General features: G+C 64.5%; 2 protein-coding genes across 7 annotated transcripts; both read left to right on the forward strand.

The window, feature by feature from the left end:
- The first annotated feature begins 739 nt into the window (after window positions 1–739).
- On the forward strand, window positions 740–6,391 carry HMG20B (high mobility group 20B). 2 transcript variants are annotated; one of them, XM_030292576.1, is made up of 10 exons: window positions 740–792; window positions 1,072–1,127; window positions 1,477–1,585; window positions 2,120–2,323; window positions 2,974–3,094; window positions 3,428–3,471; window positions 3,730–3,802; window positions 4,074–4,289; window positions 4,992–5,124; window positions 5,708–6,391. In XM_030292576.1, exons 2-10 carry the CDS (start codon window positions 1,090–1,092, stop codon window positions 5,718–5,720), a joined length of 951 nt encoding a protein of 316 aa, XP_030148436.1. In that variant the 5' UTR covers window positions 740–792; window positions 1,072–1,089; the 3' UTR covers window positions 5,721–6,391. The 2 variants fall into 2 exon arrangements, with proteins under 2 accessions (XP_030148436.1, XP_030148435.1); XM_030292575.1 differs by having other exon boundaries at window positions 741–792; window positions 3,425–3,471.
- A 2,840-nt stretch (window positions 6,392–9,231) lies between these two features.
- GIPC3 (GIPC PDZ domain containing family member 3) lies at window positions 9,232–15,358 on the forward strand. Of its 5 annotated transcripts, none has more exons than XM_030336800.1 (7): window positions 9,232–9,463; window positions 10,206–10,391; window positions 10,539–10,719; window positions 12,259–12,371; window positions 12,680–12,774; window positions 12,873–14,499; window positions 14,554–15,358. In XM_030336800.1, the coding sequence occupies exons 1-7, from the start codon at window positions 9,239–9,241 to the stop codon at window positions 15,130–15,132; spliced, it is 3,006 nt and encodes a 1,001-aa protein (XP_030192660.1). In that variant the 5' UTR covers window positions 9,232–9,238; the 3' UTR covers window positions 15,133–15,358. The 5 variants fall into 5 exon arrangements, with proteins under 5 accessions (XP_030192660.1, XP_030192667.1, XP_030192652.1 ...); XM_030336807.1 differs by having other exon boundaries at window positions 12,873–14,494; window positions 14,603–15,358; XM_030336792.1 differs by having other exon boundaries at window positions 12,873–15,358.
- The last annotated feature ends 275 nt before the right edge of the window (window positions 15,359–15,633 follow it).

Raw genomic sequence — 15,633 nt, forward strand, 5'->3', positions numbered from 1 at the left:
ACCATAAGACCACGCTGCCGCCTGGGGGCCCCCAAAATCCCAGAGCAGAGCCTCCTGCCCCTCCATGTTAACGAGGTTCTTGCAGCCTTCCTGTCCCAGCCTCCTGGTCCTAACCATCGTGCAAGGTCCCCATCGCACAGGAGGGAAAGCCGCGCACGTCCCCGGGAGGCGGGGAGAGCAGCCCCTGCTGGCTCAGGGCCGGACGAGGCACAGCTGGACTCCGGAGGCCCTAAGTTCAGGGAACGGAAAGCTGACTTGCCCGCCAGGTTTGCAAGACACTGAGAACAGGTCCCACCTAGTCCTGAGGCGGGGGGCTGCCGGGAAGGACCTTAACCCTTTCCCTAGCAACCTGCCGCTGTCTCCATGACAACTAGGGAGGGGCCCGATCTGGCCCGGCAGGTCCGGGATCCCGCAGGGGCGGGGAGTCTCGCCTTCACCGGGAGAGGAGGAACACGAGCCGCGCCTACTAGCCCTTTAAGGGGCTCCGCCCTGCGAGGCCTCAAAGCGCCCTGATTGGCCCCGAGAGCGGCCGAGCGCAGCCGAACTTGACGCACCCGCCCGCAGCCTTCCCTCTCCACCTCCCACGCGGCCCGGCGGCTACCCCAGCCAATCGCCGATCGGCGCGCCAACCCTCATCTGCATGGTCACACCCCAGGGAAAGACTGCACCCAATCCGACAACTCGAAGAGGCGTCATTAGCATGCCCGAGGCGGGGCGAGCGGCAGGGGCGGGCTCGGGGCGGTTGGTTGGAGCGTCGTAGCAGCGGAGAGGTCCGGGAAAGTTTCTTTGGAGGTGAAAACAGCCGCGGAACTCTGGGCCCTGCGAGGGGGTGGGGGCGCGGGGGTCCTGGGGCTGGGGAGAGGCCCCCCTCGGACTGGAGGAGGGTGGGCCCGGGCCTTCCGGGGGACCATCGCCCAACAAAGGATCCCCGGGGCGCCCGCCCTCGAGGGCCTCCCCGCCCCTGGATCCGGCCCCCCCCCCCACCAAACGCCCCGGGCCCGGCATTCCGGGGGGCTCCCCCGCCGTCGGCGACTCGGGCGCCCCTCACTCGGCCACGCGTCTGCCTTCCAGGTGGGGCCGGGAGCGGCCATGTCCCACGGCTCCAAGCAGCCCGGCGCGGCCGCCGCGTGAGTGCGACATCCCCTCCCCCAGCCCACTCGGGGCTGCAGCCCAGCCCCCGCCCGCCCTGTCGGAACTCCTGGACCCCCGTCCCCCAGGGTCTTGACTCCCCCCCCACACACCCGGGTCAGGACCTCCCCGGTGGGTCCCCGCCGGCCTCTTCCCCCACCCACCCCTGCCACTCTCCGGCCCAGCCCCTCCCAGGGGTCTCTGCCGCCCCTCTTGTGCTCCTGCCCCGTCCCGCGAATAATGACCCCGTCGGACGCCTGCCCCCAGGACTCAGGCCCCCTCAGTGCCAGCTCCGCGGTCGGGGGTGGAGGTGAGGGTGGGGGTGACCCTGGCGTCCCGTGGCTCCAGGCCGGCGGGCGGCAAGGCTCCGGGACAGCACGGGGGCTTCGTGGTGGCTGTCAAGCAAGAGCGCGGCGAGGGCCCCCGGGCCGGCGAGAAGGGGTCCCACGAAGAGGAGGTGAGAGTCCCTGCACCGTGATGGGGGGAGGCACTGGGTCTCGCCCACCGCCTGGAAGCTCCACCCCGGGCCAGATTTGAATTCGCTGTGGCTCCGCCCACAGCCCAGATTTTCCTCCCAGATCTGAGACCCCCGCCCCGTGCCGCATGCCACGCCCCCAAGGGGATCCTCAGTCACTAGGTCCGGGCCCCGCCCGTCGCCCAATACGGCTCCGCCCACTGCCCTGTGGGAGGCACCTTCCCATCGTCCTATGGGCCTTTGCTCCAACACAGAAGCCACGCCCAGACCAGAGACCACACCCACAAGCCCGCCCCGTCCCTGGGCCGAACCCCGTTGCAGATGCCACGTGCCCCGTCCCTCCGATCCCTCACCCCTGGCCGGCGCTCCCCGAACCCCCCCTCCCCGCCTCTCTCAAACCTGACCCTTCACCAGGCCATACCTCCGGGCCCTCTCTCCTTGGATAGGCCCCGCCCATCCCTCTAGCCCTGCCCCAGCCCTCCAGGCCCCTCCCAACGGCGCGGTGCGGTTCTGCAGCCGGTGAAGAAGCGCGGGTGGCCCAAGGGCAAGAAGCGAAAGAAGATACTGCCGAATGGGCCCAAGGCACCAGTCACCGGCTACGTGCGCTTCCTGAACGAGCGGCGCGAGCAGATCCGCACCCGCCACCCGGATCTGCCCTTTCCCGAGATCACCAAGATGCTGGGTGCCGAGTGGAGCAAGCTGCAGCCTGCAGAGAAGCAGGTGGGACGGCGGGGGTCGGCGGAGGGGGCTGGCCCAGGACCACTGACCTTCACCCCGACCCGCTGGACACTGCTGAAGCCACCCCCCACCCCCCCAAAGGACCCTTGCTTTGTTGGGCCCTTGCTTCTGCCTGAGAGCTGACCCCCCATGAGCTCTCCCCAGCATGCTGAAGCGAGCGGGGGAGGGTGGCAAGAAGAGACGTAAAGTCAATGACTAACGTGGATGTGTCTAAAGAAGCAGGGGTGGGGGCTGGAGTCTTATGCGATACCTTCCGAACTTCAAATCCTGGTAATTAACTGCAAGTTGCAACAACATCACGGGAACAAAAAGCACCACCGGTTTGCACCGTCTAAGGGGGATTTCAACAAGCAGAATGGGTGCGGGAGGGCAGTCCAGCCCGCGGATGGGAGGCTGCGGTCAGGAGGCAGGGAGTGGTTTATAAAGGCGGGAGTCTGCGGGGAGGAGGGAGGTCTCTGAGCAGCAGGCTGAGAAGCCAGGTTTTCCCTGGAAAGGCGGGCGGTAGGGAGCTAGGGGCAGGGTGGGCACGGTGAGCTGAGTGATGGAGATGGCGTGTGGCCTTGGAGGCCTGCCTCCCGTGCCCCTGGGCCCGGCCGAGCCTCCTACCGCGCCCCCCCCCCCGCCCCCCCCAGCGGTACCTGGATGAGGCCGAGCGGGAGAAGCAGCAGTACATGAAGGAGCTGCGCGCCTACCAGCAGTCAGAAGCCTACAAGATGTGCACGGAGAAGCTTCAGGAAAAGAAGATCAAGAAAGGTGCGAGGGGACCCAGCCCCCCAGGCAGCTGGGTCCGGGCTCTGAGTCAGGCGACCCGGGCAGACCGCCCCGCCCTCCATGGGGCTCTCGTCCCATCAAGACGAGAGACCCCCTAACCAGACAGCTGTGAGTGAGCAGGGCCGGGCGATGCGGACGTGGGGGTACGCAGACACTGGGGGGCCCAGGCAGGAGCCTGTCCCAGGATGAGTAAGGCTAACGCGGGGACGGGAGGAGGGTATCCCAGGCAGGGGGAACGGCACTTGCAAAGCAATGGGGGGGGGTCCGAAGAGACCTGCCAGGCTGATCCTGCCCTCCTCCCTCCCCAACTAGAAGACTCGGGCTCTGGGCTCATGAATACCCTCTTGAACGGACACAAGGTAAGTGCCCCTCCTCCAAGGACAGTGCCTGGGCAAGAAAGGTCTGGAGGTCTTTAGACCCCTGGGTGAGCCAGAACCAACCGCTCACACTCACCGGAGGAAGCGAGTGTCCCGCCTCCAGGCAGAGGTGGGACAGCCACATCCTGGGAATGTTGTTACCCAGATGGCCAGAGGAATCCCTCCCAAGCTTCAGGGACGTCCCAGAGGGGTTTTGGCTGCCCTCTCCCCCCAAATCGTCACCTTGTCCTGTCATCCCAGGGTGGGGACTGTGATGGCTTCTCCACCTTCGACGTCCCCATCTTCACTGAAGAGTTCTTGGACCAAAACAAAGGTGAGCACTGAGCAGGGGTTCTTGGGGAAGGGGGTGTTGGGAGAGTGGGTGGGCCCGGGCGGGAGGTAGCAGGCCCCCGGGGGGGTGGGGGGAATCTACCTCTCCAGGCCGAGGTGCCTACGTCCCGCAGCCGCCACCCCCGGAGCTGAGGTGTGGGGCTGGAGGCAGAGCAGTGACAGACGGCCAGGCAGGGGGGACACAGCTAAGGCAAAGGCCCGGCAGAGGGAAGGGAGGTAGCGCCAGGCTCTGATCCGGCTCCCCCACGCCGCAGCGCGGGAGGCAGAGCTGCGGCGCCTGCGCAAGATGAACGTGGCCTTCGAGGAGCAGAACGCCGTGCTGCAGAGGCACACGCAGAGCATGAGCAGCGCGCGCGAGCGCCTGGAGCAAGAGCTGGCGCTGGAGGAGCGGCGGACGCTGGCGCTGCAGCAGCAGCTCCAGGCCGTGCGCCAGGCGCTCACCGCCAGCTTCGCCTCGCTGCCTGTGCCGGGTGCGGAGGCCCCGCCCCGCCCCGGCCCGGCCCCGCCCCCGGCCCCGCCGGGCCGCCCAGCCCACACCCTCTGTCTTCCGAGCTCGGCCCCGCCGGCCCCACCTCCTGGCCACGCCCCCGCCGGCCCCCGCCCTCTATCTTCCGAGCTCCGCCCCTCCGGCCCCACCTCCTGGCCCCGCCCCCGCCGGCCCACCTGGCCCACACCGTTTATCTTCCGAACCCCGCCCCGCCGGCCCCACCCCCTGGTCCCACTGGCACCGCCCCCAACTGCTTCGGGCCTGGAGCCCCGCCCCCGCGACCCGCCAACCCCGCCCCCGGCCGTTCGACTCCGGCTCCGAAGGACCCCTCCCCTTCCCGAGCAAAGCACGCGCCCACCGCCCCCCTCCTCTCCGGCCTTCCACGCTCTGGCCTGAGTCGACCTCGGTTACCTCCTCGCCAATTTGTCCCCGCCTCCCCCACCGCGACCTCGCCCCCACCACTTTCCATTTTCTGACCCCTTCCCTCAGCCGACCTGGATCTTTCTGGGTCTAGACGTCTTGATCCCCCACCCGACCCCACTGACGCGCCGCGCCTTTGGCCCCCTCCCCGGGACCCTGCCCTTGCAGACCCCCCTCCCCCCCCATTCTCTGACCTCCGCTTCCGGGGATCCCCGCCTGCGTGGACTGCCGCGCTGGGCTCCCGTGACCAGTCCCTTCTCTCCAGGCACGGGCGAGACGCCCACTCTCGGCACCCTGGACTTCTACATGGCTCGGCTGCACGGCGCCATCGAGCGCGACCCCGCCCAGCACGAGAAGCTAATCGTCCGCATCAAGGAGATCCTGGCCCAGGTCGCCAGGTGTGTGCCGGGGCGAGTCCCGGGGCTCTGCTCAGCCCAGGGGGGGCTGTCCGGCCTGGGGCTTGGGGGGCTGCCTGGGGCTAGACGTGCCTTGGCGGGCCCCGTGGGAATGACTGGATCTCACCCTCCACCGTGGTTCCCGGAGTCTGTGGGCGCTGCCGGGTGGGATCCGGCCGTGGGATCTTATTCCGAGGCCACCGCCCACAAGGGAAGCTACCAGGTGGGGCTTGTTCGATGCAGGGGGCCGGTGGTCGGACCACTGTGGGGCGCTGATGAGACCGGGTAGCTTATTCACACTGCGGGGTGGGATATGCCCGTCCCTCTTGGCCAATGAGATCCACTGTGGGGGGGGGGGGGGGGGGGGGGCCTAGGACTTCCTACAGCCGCGCTGCTCGGTGGGCTTTTCGGGGTGGCTCCCAGCTGCCTGGATTAGGTGGGATCGACCCCAGGCCCCCTTCCTGGCATCTGTTTGGAAGTGCTGAGGGTTGGCGGCTGGCCTGTAGTGACCCCTGGGATGGGAGTCGGGGCTGATAAATGGTGGGGGGCCCCATCACGAGTCCCCCCCCCCTCTTTCCCGTCACAGCGAGCACCTATGAGGGTATCCGCCGCCCCACGGATCCAGAGAAGACCAAGCTCTGGTCACGGCCCCTTCTCCCCACCATGGAGGAGGATTGGGGGTCCACCTTTTGGGGCCGTGCCCAATCCTGCACCTTGGGGGCTCCAGCCCCCCTCAAATTAAATTTCTACAGCCTCCCTCTAGCTTTCAACTTCCCCAGCACCCCGAACCCAGAAAACCACCTGCTGTACGAGGCACATCTAGAACCCAGAGCCCCGAGGCCCAGCAAGGCCTGCTCACCTTGCACGTCACACTACAGGGACATGGGGACACCACACACGGGCCGCGTAGCCCAGGACACGGGGGGGGGGCCCCATGGCAGCTTGCACATCCAATGTGGGGAGGGATGTACCTACTATACCGGGTCTTGAGGACCGAGCCCTGGGACACAGGAGAGAGACAAACCCACAGCTGACACACTGGGACTCCCAGCAGGCGCTCCCCACAAGCGCCCCCACGTGGGCGCACAGCAGGGACAAGCCTATACTCCAGGCGGGGCCCCCTGCCTGTCACCCCCAGATTCCTGCACCCCAGCGCCGGGGAGGCTGGTACCGGCCAGCCCTCCCTCATCCAGCTGAGGGGCCCATGTGGAGGCAGCCTCTGCCTTTGCTCAATCGGGACTTTTTAAATAAAAAGTGGAATTTGAGTTCCGGGTTTGTGGATTTTGCGCGTGTGTGTGTGGGGGGGGGGCAGAGGTGGGCTAGAAGACGTGGCCCCCAGGACGCCCCCGTGCGTGTTCCAGACCTGCCCTCCCCCAGCGCCTGGCAACCCCACCGACCCACTGAACTGTCTGGATTTGCCTGTTCTGGACATTTCTCACACATGGGGTCACGTGCCCTGCGGCCTTTTGGGTCCGGTTCCCTCCCCGAGCGTCCACAGGGCAGCGGGCCTCCTGTCCGCCGCCGAATAACATCCCGGTGTGTGGACGGAGCCCCCACGGTTGTCCATTCACCCGCTGATGGGCATTTGGGTTGTTTCCGCCCTTCGGCGGTTGTGAATCCTGCCGCGACCGTGTGCCTACGGGCGTCTGATCGCCTGCCTGCCGTCGCGCGTCGCGCGGGGCTTCTCCCCGGGAGTCAAGCTGCTGGCTCACGTGGTGATTCTGTGCCCGACTCACTGAGCGATCGTCTCCGAGACCGTTCGCGTCACGGAATATTGAAGGCATCTCGAAACTTCGGGAGGAGCATCTGACCAAACACCCGTATCGTGGATCGAATCGTGTTCCCTCAAAAACTATGCTGGAGCCCTAACCCCGGGCCCTGAGCATGTGACCTTATTTGGAAATAGGGTCGTTGCAGATATAATTAGTCAGGGTGAGGTCATCCTGGAGCAGGGTGGACCCCTGAGCCAATATGACTGGTGTCCTTATAAGAAGATGAAGATTCGGACACAGACTTGGGAGACGGCCACGTGACCACCGAGGCAGAAATGGGAAAAATACAGCTGCCAAAAAGCGCTGGAAAGGTCCGGTCACCACCAGAAGCTGGGGCACAGGGGAGGGCTCTGCTGAGGTCTGTGGGGGACTGGCGGGGGGCGGGGGGGAGAGCGTGGTCCTCGCCCATAAACTGATTTCACACTTCGGGCCCCCGGAACCGAGAGAGTACATCCCTGTTAAGCCACCCAGCTCGTGGTGCTTTGTTATGGCGGCCCCGGGAGACCGACACAACCAGATAATGTCACCTCCCCAGCCCAGGTCCCTGGTCCCACCTCCTCTTGGCCCAGGTACGCCCACCCCGAATTTGCAGTCTGCCAGGTGGTTCTTGCTCTACTGTTGGCCCCTAAGTATGTCTTCCGAAAAGAGTACCGTTTTGGGGAGGGGGGGGGGTTCCTCGGTTTTTCAAGGTTTCAGAGTGTGCAATTCTGTGGTTTCTCGTGCGTTTACAGAGTTGTGCAATCAGCAGCACGCTCTAACTCGAAAACATTTCCGTCACCCCAGAGAAACCCTGGGGCGCCTGGGTGGCTCAGTGGGTTGAGTGCCCGACCTCGGCTCGGGTCATGATCTCACTGCTGGTGAGTTTCGGGCCCCACGTCGGGCTCTGTGCCGACAGCTCCGGGCCTGGAGCCTGCTTCGGATTCTGTGTCTCCCTCTCTCTCCGCCCCTCCCCTGCTTGCGCTCTGGCTCTCCAAATAAATAAATAAATAAATAAACATTAAAAAAGAAAGAAAGAAAGAAAGAAAGAAACCCTGTACCCCTCAGCAGTCACCACCCCCCTGCCACCTCCCGCAGCCCCTGGCAGAAACGAGTCCACTTCCTGCCTATGGATTTGTCTGTTGTAGTCATTTCACATAAATGAATCACACGCAGTGCGGCCTTTTGTGCCTGGTTCTCTCACTGAGTGTTGTGAGGTGGTTGTTGTTTTTAATTTTTTAAAAATGTTTTATTCTTTTAATTATTTTTTTAACGTTTATTTTCGAGAGCGAGAGAGACACAGACAGAACGTGAGCGGGGGAGGGGCAGAGAGCGAGGGAGACAGAATCCAGAACGGGCTCCAGGCTCTGAGCTGTCAGCACAGGGCCCAACGTGGGGCTCCAACCCATGAACCGCGAGATCATGACCTGAAGTCAGACGCTCAGCCGACTGAGCCCCCCGGGCGCCCCTCTTTCCCTCCTTTTCCACCTGTAAACTGGAGGTCCCTTCATTTCCTCGCCAAAGACTGCTTGAAGGCCTGCTGCGGGCCAGGCGCTGGGCACCCGGGATATGGCTGGGAAAGAGAGGTCAGAGCAGCCGGCCTCCCGTAGCCGACGCTCCAGTTGTGGGCACGGCCACCTGGTGTGTCAGCTGGTGCTCAGCACCAGGGGGAAGAATCTGGGGAAAGAGATTGAGAGGTGGAAGGAGGAGGCAATATTTGATCAAGTGGCAGAGGAAGGTGAGGGGGGGAACCAGTGGGTGACTGAGAGATGGCATTCCAGGCAGTAGGAACAGCGTGTGCAAAGGCCCCGGGGTAGGACCGGGCCTGGCCCATTAGAGGAAAGGCGGGGGTGGGGGGGGGCCCTTTTGGCGGGTGCATTGTGAGGAGGGGGAGACCGGGAGGAGGGGAGGGCGGGAAGGAGTTGGGGACGGTCCTGCGGGGCCTTGTGGGCCTCTGGAAGGACTTGGGCTTCTACCCCAGGGGAGGACGGGGCCCTGGGGGGCTGTGGCTGAGCAGGGACAGGAGATGGCTGAGGTTATCCAAGGGTTTGTCTTCCCCCACCTTGCAGGAAGAATTAAATGAGTGCGCCTGGCAGAGACTGGGCGCTCGGCATGCTCCCTGGTGATCCGGGTCCCCCACCCCCACCCCCACCCCCACCCCCGGGAGCGCACAGCTGGCCCTGCCAGGGCCCGGACACCTGGGGCCGCCCCCACCCCGCACCCCGCGGTGTCGCCTTCCCGGGCGGCTCGGATTCCCGGATCCCCTTACCCCAGCGGCTCGGCTGTCGGGCCCCGGGCCGGGGGAGGGGGAGGCTGCAGGAAGCGGCGGATCCGGCGGCGGCTGTGGCCGGGGTGGCCGAGCTCCGGCCATGGAGAGCGCAGCGGCCCCCGAGGCCCGGGGCGCCGAGGCCCCGCGCCCGCCCGCGCCCCCGCCGTCGCCCGCCGAGCCCCCAGCCGCGCCCCGCGCCCGCCCGCGCCTGGTTTTCCGCACGCAGCTGGCGCACGGCAGCCCCACGGGCAGGATCGAGGGCTTCACCAACGTCCGCGAGCTCTACGCCAAGATCGCCGAGGCCTTCGGGATCGCGCCCACCGAGGTGAGGACGCCGCGGCCCCGGAGCCAGCGCCCCACCCGTCTGACCGGGAGAGAGGGGTGGGGTCCGGACCCCCGGCCTGGGGGCCCGGCTCGCCTCCTCCCCCGATGGAGGGGAGCCGATCGCCGGGTCTCAGAGACGCATCTCCCAGACCCTGGGGTGCCCATACTCCAGGGACCCTCTTCCGTTAAAAGCCCTGCGCAGAGCCCGCCCTGCGCAAAAACAATGAGCATGTTTTAGGGTGGGCGGCTCCTTTAGATTGTCCGGGAGCCCACGCCGCCGAACCAGCCCGCAGCGACCCCAGCCCTCGGGTAAGCGCCTCTGTGGTCCCCGGGCGCGCGGCTGGGGACCGGGGTTCCAGGCAGCCGCTTTCCAGGAGGCCGCGGGGTTCAGGGGCCGGGCTGCAGGGCGGTGCGGCTCGTAGCCCCCAGGGGGCGCCGGCCGATTCAGAATCGCCTGAAAAAGTTGGTCTGGGGTGTCGGGGCCCCGACGGGGTATAACTGAACGTTTAGGGGTGAAGGAGGGCGCTCTTCCTGCGCAGGGCCTCCCTATCACCCCGTTCTGAGGATCCCACGCCCTGCCCTTTCCCGTGGACCGAGATCCTGGCGGCTGGGTGATCAGACCAGTGGCGAGCCTCTTCGTGCCTCGGTTTCCCTCTCCTGAGCGCATCCCCCTGGTTGTCCTGCGCAGACAGAGGGCGAGGAGCACTGTCGTTAACTCTGGGCTTCCCCTCCCCTCGGGACAGATCCTATTCTGCACCCTAAACAGCCACAAAGTAGACATGCAGAAACTCCTGGGCGGCCAGATAGGGCTGGAGGACTTCATCTTTGCCCACGTGCGCGGCGAGACCAAGGAAGTGGAGGTCACTAAGACCGAAGACGCCCTGGGGTTGACCATCACGGACAATGGGGCCGGCTACGCCTTCATTAAGGTGCCCACGCAGGGCGGGCGGCTTCCCGGGTGCTCCGGGACCTGGGATGAGCCACCGGCCCCCTCTGGTCTAACTGGGCTCTAGGGAGCTGGGGGCGAGGGTGTCGGTGGCCGGGGCGGCCCCGTGAGTGACTCTGGGTCCCTGCAGAGGATCAAGGAGGGCAGCATCATCAACCGGATCCAGGCCGTGTGCGTGGGCGACAGCATCGAGGCCATCAACGACCACTCCATCGTGGGCTGCCGCCACTACGAGGTGGCCAAGATGCTCCGCGAGCTGCCCAAGTCACAGCCCTTCACCCTGCGCCTGGTGCAGCCCAAGAGAGCCTTCGGTGAGGGCCCCCTGGGGTCCCCGGGGGCAGGTGGGGTGGCGCTGAGGAGCTCTTCCAGAAGTGGGTTGCCTGGAGGCCCAGTACACTGGAGGATGGGGGGGGGGGGAAATGGGACAGGATGGAAGGTTCTAGAAGCCTCTGGTGACATGACGGGGAGCTTCCGGCACTGTGTCGGGCACAGGTAGGCAGTTTCTAGATCGTTACAGCCAGCCGAGGGGTGGAGGTGTGTGTGGGTGGGGGTGGGAAGACCGGGATAGGATGAGAGTTTCTCAACCTCAGCGCCGTGACATTTGGGCCCGATCATTCTCTGTGGTGGGGGCCGTCCTGTGCGCTGCACGATGTTGAGCAGCACCCCCGGCTTCGACCCAGCGGCTGCCAATGGCAACATCAATGTCACCTGGGGGCGGGGGAACCACCCGCCCCTACCACCAGGTTAAAAACCTCTGTTCTAGAATGTAGACATCTTGTTTAGGATGGTCTGTTGAGGACTTTCTCAAGGAAGGAGCCGGCATGTCAATTTCCATCCTGGCGCCCATCTTATTTCCGCATGGACTCCCCTCCCCCCCCACTTTTTTTTAATGTTTATTTTAGTTTTGAGAGAAAGAGCATGGGGGGGGAGGGGCAGAGAGAGAGAGAGAGAGAGAGAGAGAGAAGGAGAGAGGATCCCAAGCAGGCTCCTCACTGTCAGCAGAGCCCACGAATTGCAAGATCGTGACCTGAGCCAAGACGGAAGATGCCAAGTTGGATGCTAGGGCCCCCCCGCCTCCCCCCCGCCCCCCCCCCCCCGGGAGGCTCAGTCGGTTAAGCTTCTGACTCATGGTTTCAGATCAGGTCATAATGTCACCGCGGTTTCATGAGTTCGGGCCCTGTGTTGTACTCTGTGCCAGGACTCTCTCTCTAAGTAAATACATAAACTTAGAAAAAAAAAGTCAGACAACGCTTAGCTAACGGAGCCACCCAGGCGCCCCTAGAGAGACTTTTTAAAAAGAGGAGAGGGGCGCCTGGGTGGCTCAGTCGGTTGGGCATCCGACTTCGGCTCAGGTCATGATCTCGCGGTCCGTGAGTTCGAGCCCCGCGCCGGGCTCCGTGCTGACAGCTCAGAGCCTGGAGCCTGTTTCGGATTCTGTGTCTCCCTCTCTCTCTGACCCTCCCTCGTTCATGCTGTCTCTCCCTGTCTCAAAAATAAATAAACGTTAAAAAAAATTAAAAAAAAAAAAAGAGGAGAGATGGGGCGTCTGGCTGGCTCAGTCGGTGGAGGGGACGACTCTCCATCTTGGGGTCATGAGTTTGAGCCCCGTGCCGGGCAGAGAGATTTCTTTAAAAAAAAAAAAAAAAACATAAAAAAACAAAAAATAAAGAGAAGGGAGATTTGGGGGAAGAAAGGATTCTCAAGCAGGGTCTCTGAAGATTCACCCATGGACGTAAAGGAGGGCTTTGAAGGATAGAAGGTTCTAGAAAGGCTCAGCGGGTAGCTTCCGAGGGATCCGCGGACGGGGATCCCGCAGAACAGATGCCCCTCCCCCACCGTGTCCCCCGCAGATATGATTGGCCAGCGGAGCAGAAGCAGCAAATGCCCCGCGGATGCAAAAGTGACCAGCGGGAGGGAGACCCTGCGACTGCGTTCCGGGGGGGCCGCCACAGTGGAGGAAGTGGTGAGTGAAGGGGACGGGAGTCTCCAGGGGCTCTTTCTTGCAGCAAGCAGTCCGCTGACTCAGTGCTCCCTCGGGTAAGACCCTCCCCTGCGTCCAGCCTGGTCCCCCCCGCCCCCACCTCCTGCAGGATGCCCCCTGGTCGTGTGGCAGGACAATAGTGGTGACACGGAGCGCCGACTCCTGCCAAGCCCCGCTCCCCTGTCACCTGAGGGGCGGGAGCCCGTGGAGGGGCTGGGCTGGAGGGACCCCAGGCTTCTGACCCTCTGCGGTGCTCCTCTGTCCGCCCCCCCCCCCGCCCCGCCCCCCAGCCCACCGAGTTTGAGGAGGAGGCGTCCCGGAGGGTCGACGACCTGCTGGAGAGCTACATGGGCATTCGGGACCCTGAGCTGGGTAAGGGGCCAGGGTAAGCCGGGTGGACCCTGGGGGGAGGACAGCCCGCAGGGAGGAGGCAGGGGCCCCAGGGAGCACCCTCACCCACCTCCCCTCCTCTCTGGCCCGCAGCGTCCACCATGGTGGACACAGCCAAGAAGACGCCGAGCGTCCAGGAGTTTGCGCACCGTTTAGATTCCGTCTTGGGCGAGTTTGCCTTCCCGGACGAGTTTGTGGTGGAGGTGTGGGCCGCCATCGGCGAGGCCAGGGAGGCCTGCGGCTAGTCTGTCCCGGGGCTGAGCGCAGCCCCAGCCCAGAGCCCAGCCCCCTGCCGCGGCCCTCCCCGCCGGTTCCCGAAGCCCAGCCCTGCGCCAGAGCCCAGGCCAGCTCGGAGACTGGGCTCCTCTCTAGAACCCAATCCACCTCTGAGACCCTACCCAGCTCCAAAACCCAGTCCCCCTCCAGAGCCCAGGCCAGCTCTGAGACCGAGTTCACCTCTAGAACCCCTACCAGTTCCGAGAGCAAGCCCAGCCCTGAGGTCAAGCCTTGCTCTAGAACCAAGCTCCGTGCGGAGACCCAACCCGGCTCCAAAACCCAGCCCTCTTCTAGAACCCAAGACGGCTCTGACGCGAAGCCCAGCCCTGAAATCAAGTCAAGTTCTGGAGCCCAGCTACGTTTCAGGACACAGCCGAGCCCCGAGATCAACCCCGGTTCTGGAAGCCAGCCCGGATCTCTGACCAAGCCCTGCCGTAAAACTCGACCGGACTCTGGAACTCAAGACAACCCCGTGACCCGGCCGTACCCGGACACCCCGTCCAGTTCAGGAACTCTCGTTAGTTCTGGAGCCCGGGCCAGACTCAAGAAACAGCCCGGCCGCAGTGGCCACACCGGCCCAGGATTGGAAGAGGGCCCCCAAACCCAAGTCTACTCACGAACCCAGACGCAAGCTGAACTTCGGTCCAGACCCAGACCCCAGCCCTGCCCTAAAGCCCAAGTGCCCTCAAGTACCCACTCCCAACCCGGGGCCCAGTCCAGCTCCGGTGATGATTCCAGCTCAGAGACGGAGCCCAGTTCTACGCCCCAACCTAGTGCTACAACCAGGCCCGTCTCCAGAATTCACACAAACTCTGGAACCGCGGCCCTCCCTGAGCCAAGGCCTGCCTCCCGAGCCCAGCTCGACGCCGAGCCCCGCTCTCACGGCAGAACGCAGAGCAGCTCTAGAATACCGTCGGACTCCGGGACCCAGACCGACCTCAAAGCCTGGGCAGTTTCCAGAGCTCAGTCCCGCTCAGGCACTCCACCCAGCTCTGGAGCTCAGCTCAGTTCTGGAGCACAGAGTGCGTCTGAGATCCCGTCTGGCTCCCCAGTGCAGTCCGTGGCTGAGGCCCCCCTAAGTTCCAGAATCCAGCTAAACCCTGGCATCCTATCTAGCCCTGGGACCCGGACCAACGCAGCAACAGACTTAAAGTCCACAAATCTGTCTCGCGCTGAGAGCAGACTCAGTTGCAGGACGCAGACCTGTCCCAGAGCTCCGTCGACCTCTGGGACTCAGCTCGTCTCAGAAACCCTGCCGAGTTCTAGATGCCAGCTCCAAGCCACAGGCCAAGGCAGCTCTGGTATTGAGCTGAACTCTGGGAAGCAGACGAGCTCTGGAACTCAGCTCATCGCTAGAGCCCAGCCCAGCTCTGGAACCCAGCCCAGCTCCAGGATTCAGTTCAGCCCTGAGACCCAGCCCAACTCTGAAACCCAGAGCAGTTCAAGAACCCAGCCTATTCCTGGAACCCAACCAAGCTCCAGAAGCCTGATCAGTTCTAGAACCCAGCCCAGCTCTGACACCCAGCTCACTTCAGAGACCCAGCCCCGTGCAAGAACTCAGCCCAGCTCTGGAACTTGCCTTAGTTCTAGAACCCAGCCTGCTTCGGGAACCCGATCCAGCTCCAGGACCCAGACCAGCTCAGAGATCCAGCTCAGCTCTAAAAGTGGGCTCCACCTACAGATCCCTGGCCTTGACCTTAGAACCCAGGCTGATCTCTCTTCTCCAGCCCCCAGAGCCCTGACTCTGGCCCCTAGCACAGTCTCTCGGCCTCAGCCCCGGCCCCATGATCTGGTACATGGAACCCAGGCCGACACCGGCCTGAGCCAAAGCCCAGCGACTTCCTACCCGGCCCCTCGGCCACAGATCCCCTCAGCCCCCCCGAAACCAGCCCTCTTCCCCAAGCCTCGGCTAGGACCCCAGAAGTCCCCCCCCTCCACCATATCTGTCATCCCTAGTTCTGCCCCCAGGGAGCCCCTCCTGCATTCCCAGCCCCCTGAATGCCTGGCTCAGGGACCTGTCCCCTCCCCCATGTTCAAGGAGTCATCAGAGCCCCTCCCCCACCAAGGGGAGCTATAGTTCGAGGATGACTTCTGTTGGCCTCCGTGGTCTCCCCCATCCTGTCTCCTGCCCCTCCCAGCCTGGGTCCCCCCTGGAAGCAGCAGGTGACCTCATTCCCCCAGCAGGTTGCAGGGGCGGGGAGGGGGGCGGGTGGTAGGGAGAGTGGAAACAGGGGCTTTAGTTTCACCGGGGCCTGGCTCTCAGAGCTGTAAGCAGATCCCAGGTCTGTGGAGTGGAAAGCTGGCAGGGGTGGGGCGGGGCGGGGTGGGGTGGGGGGGAGGGGGAGAGGCCTGCGGGCAGGAGGTGGAGAAATGGGGAGCAGGAGGGGAATTCGGTCCTCATGTACCTCGAGGGCTCGCGGGAAATAAAGGCACCTCCCACCCCGGCAGCTGGAGGTGTCATTTCTGGGGGGAGCTCCTGGGAAGACAGAGGAAGGGGCAGGCAGGAGGCTTTAGGGGGCTGGCGTGACCACACCGGGTGCTTCTCAGGCGTCTACTCTGTGCCAAGCTCTTTGCCAAG

Source organism: Lynx canadensis, chromosome A2 (genome assembly GCF_007474595.2).
Source record: "Lynx canadensis isolate LIC74 chromosome A2, mLynCan4.pri.v2, whole genome shotgun sequence".
Lineage (NCBI taxonomy): Eukaryota > Metazoa > Chordata > Mammalia > Carnivora > Felidae > Lynx > Lynx canadensis.

Excerpts from the sequence above, each read along its gene's own strand:
- HMG20B (XM_030292575.1), top strand. The coding sequence starts at position 1,090 with ATGTCCCACGGCTCCAAGCAGCCCGGCGCGGCCGCCGC. Across the intron at positions 2,324-2,973 it reads TGCAGCCTGCAGAGAAGCAG|CGGTACCTGGATGAGGCCGA; the intron begins GTGGGACGGCGG and ends CGCCCCCCCCAG. Across the intron at positions 4,290-4,991 it reads CGCCTCGCTGCCTGTGCCGG|GCACGGGCGAGACGCCCACT; the intron begins GTGCGGAGGCCC and ends CCTTCTCTCCAG.
- GIPC3 (XM_030336792.1), top strand. The coding sequence starts at position 9,239 with ATGGAGAGCGCAGCGGCCCCCGAGGCCCGGGGCGCCGAGGCCCCGCGC. Across the intron at positions 10,720-12,258 it reads GCAGCCCAAGAGAGCCTTCG|ATATGATTGGCCAGCGGAGC; the intron begins GTGAGGGCCCCC and ends TGTCCCCCGCAG. Across the intron at positions 12,372-12,679 it reads CCGCCACAGTGGAGGAAGTG|CCCACCGAGTTTGAGGAGGA; the intron begins GTGAGTGAAGGG and ends CCCGCCCCCCAG.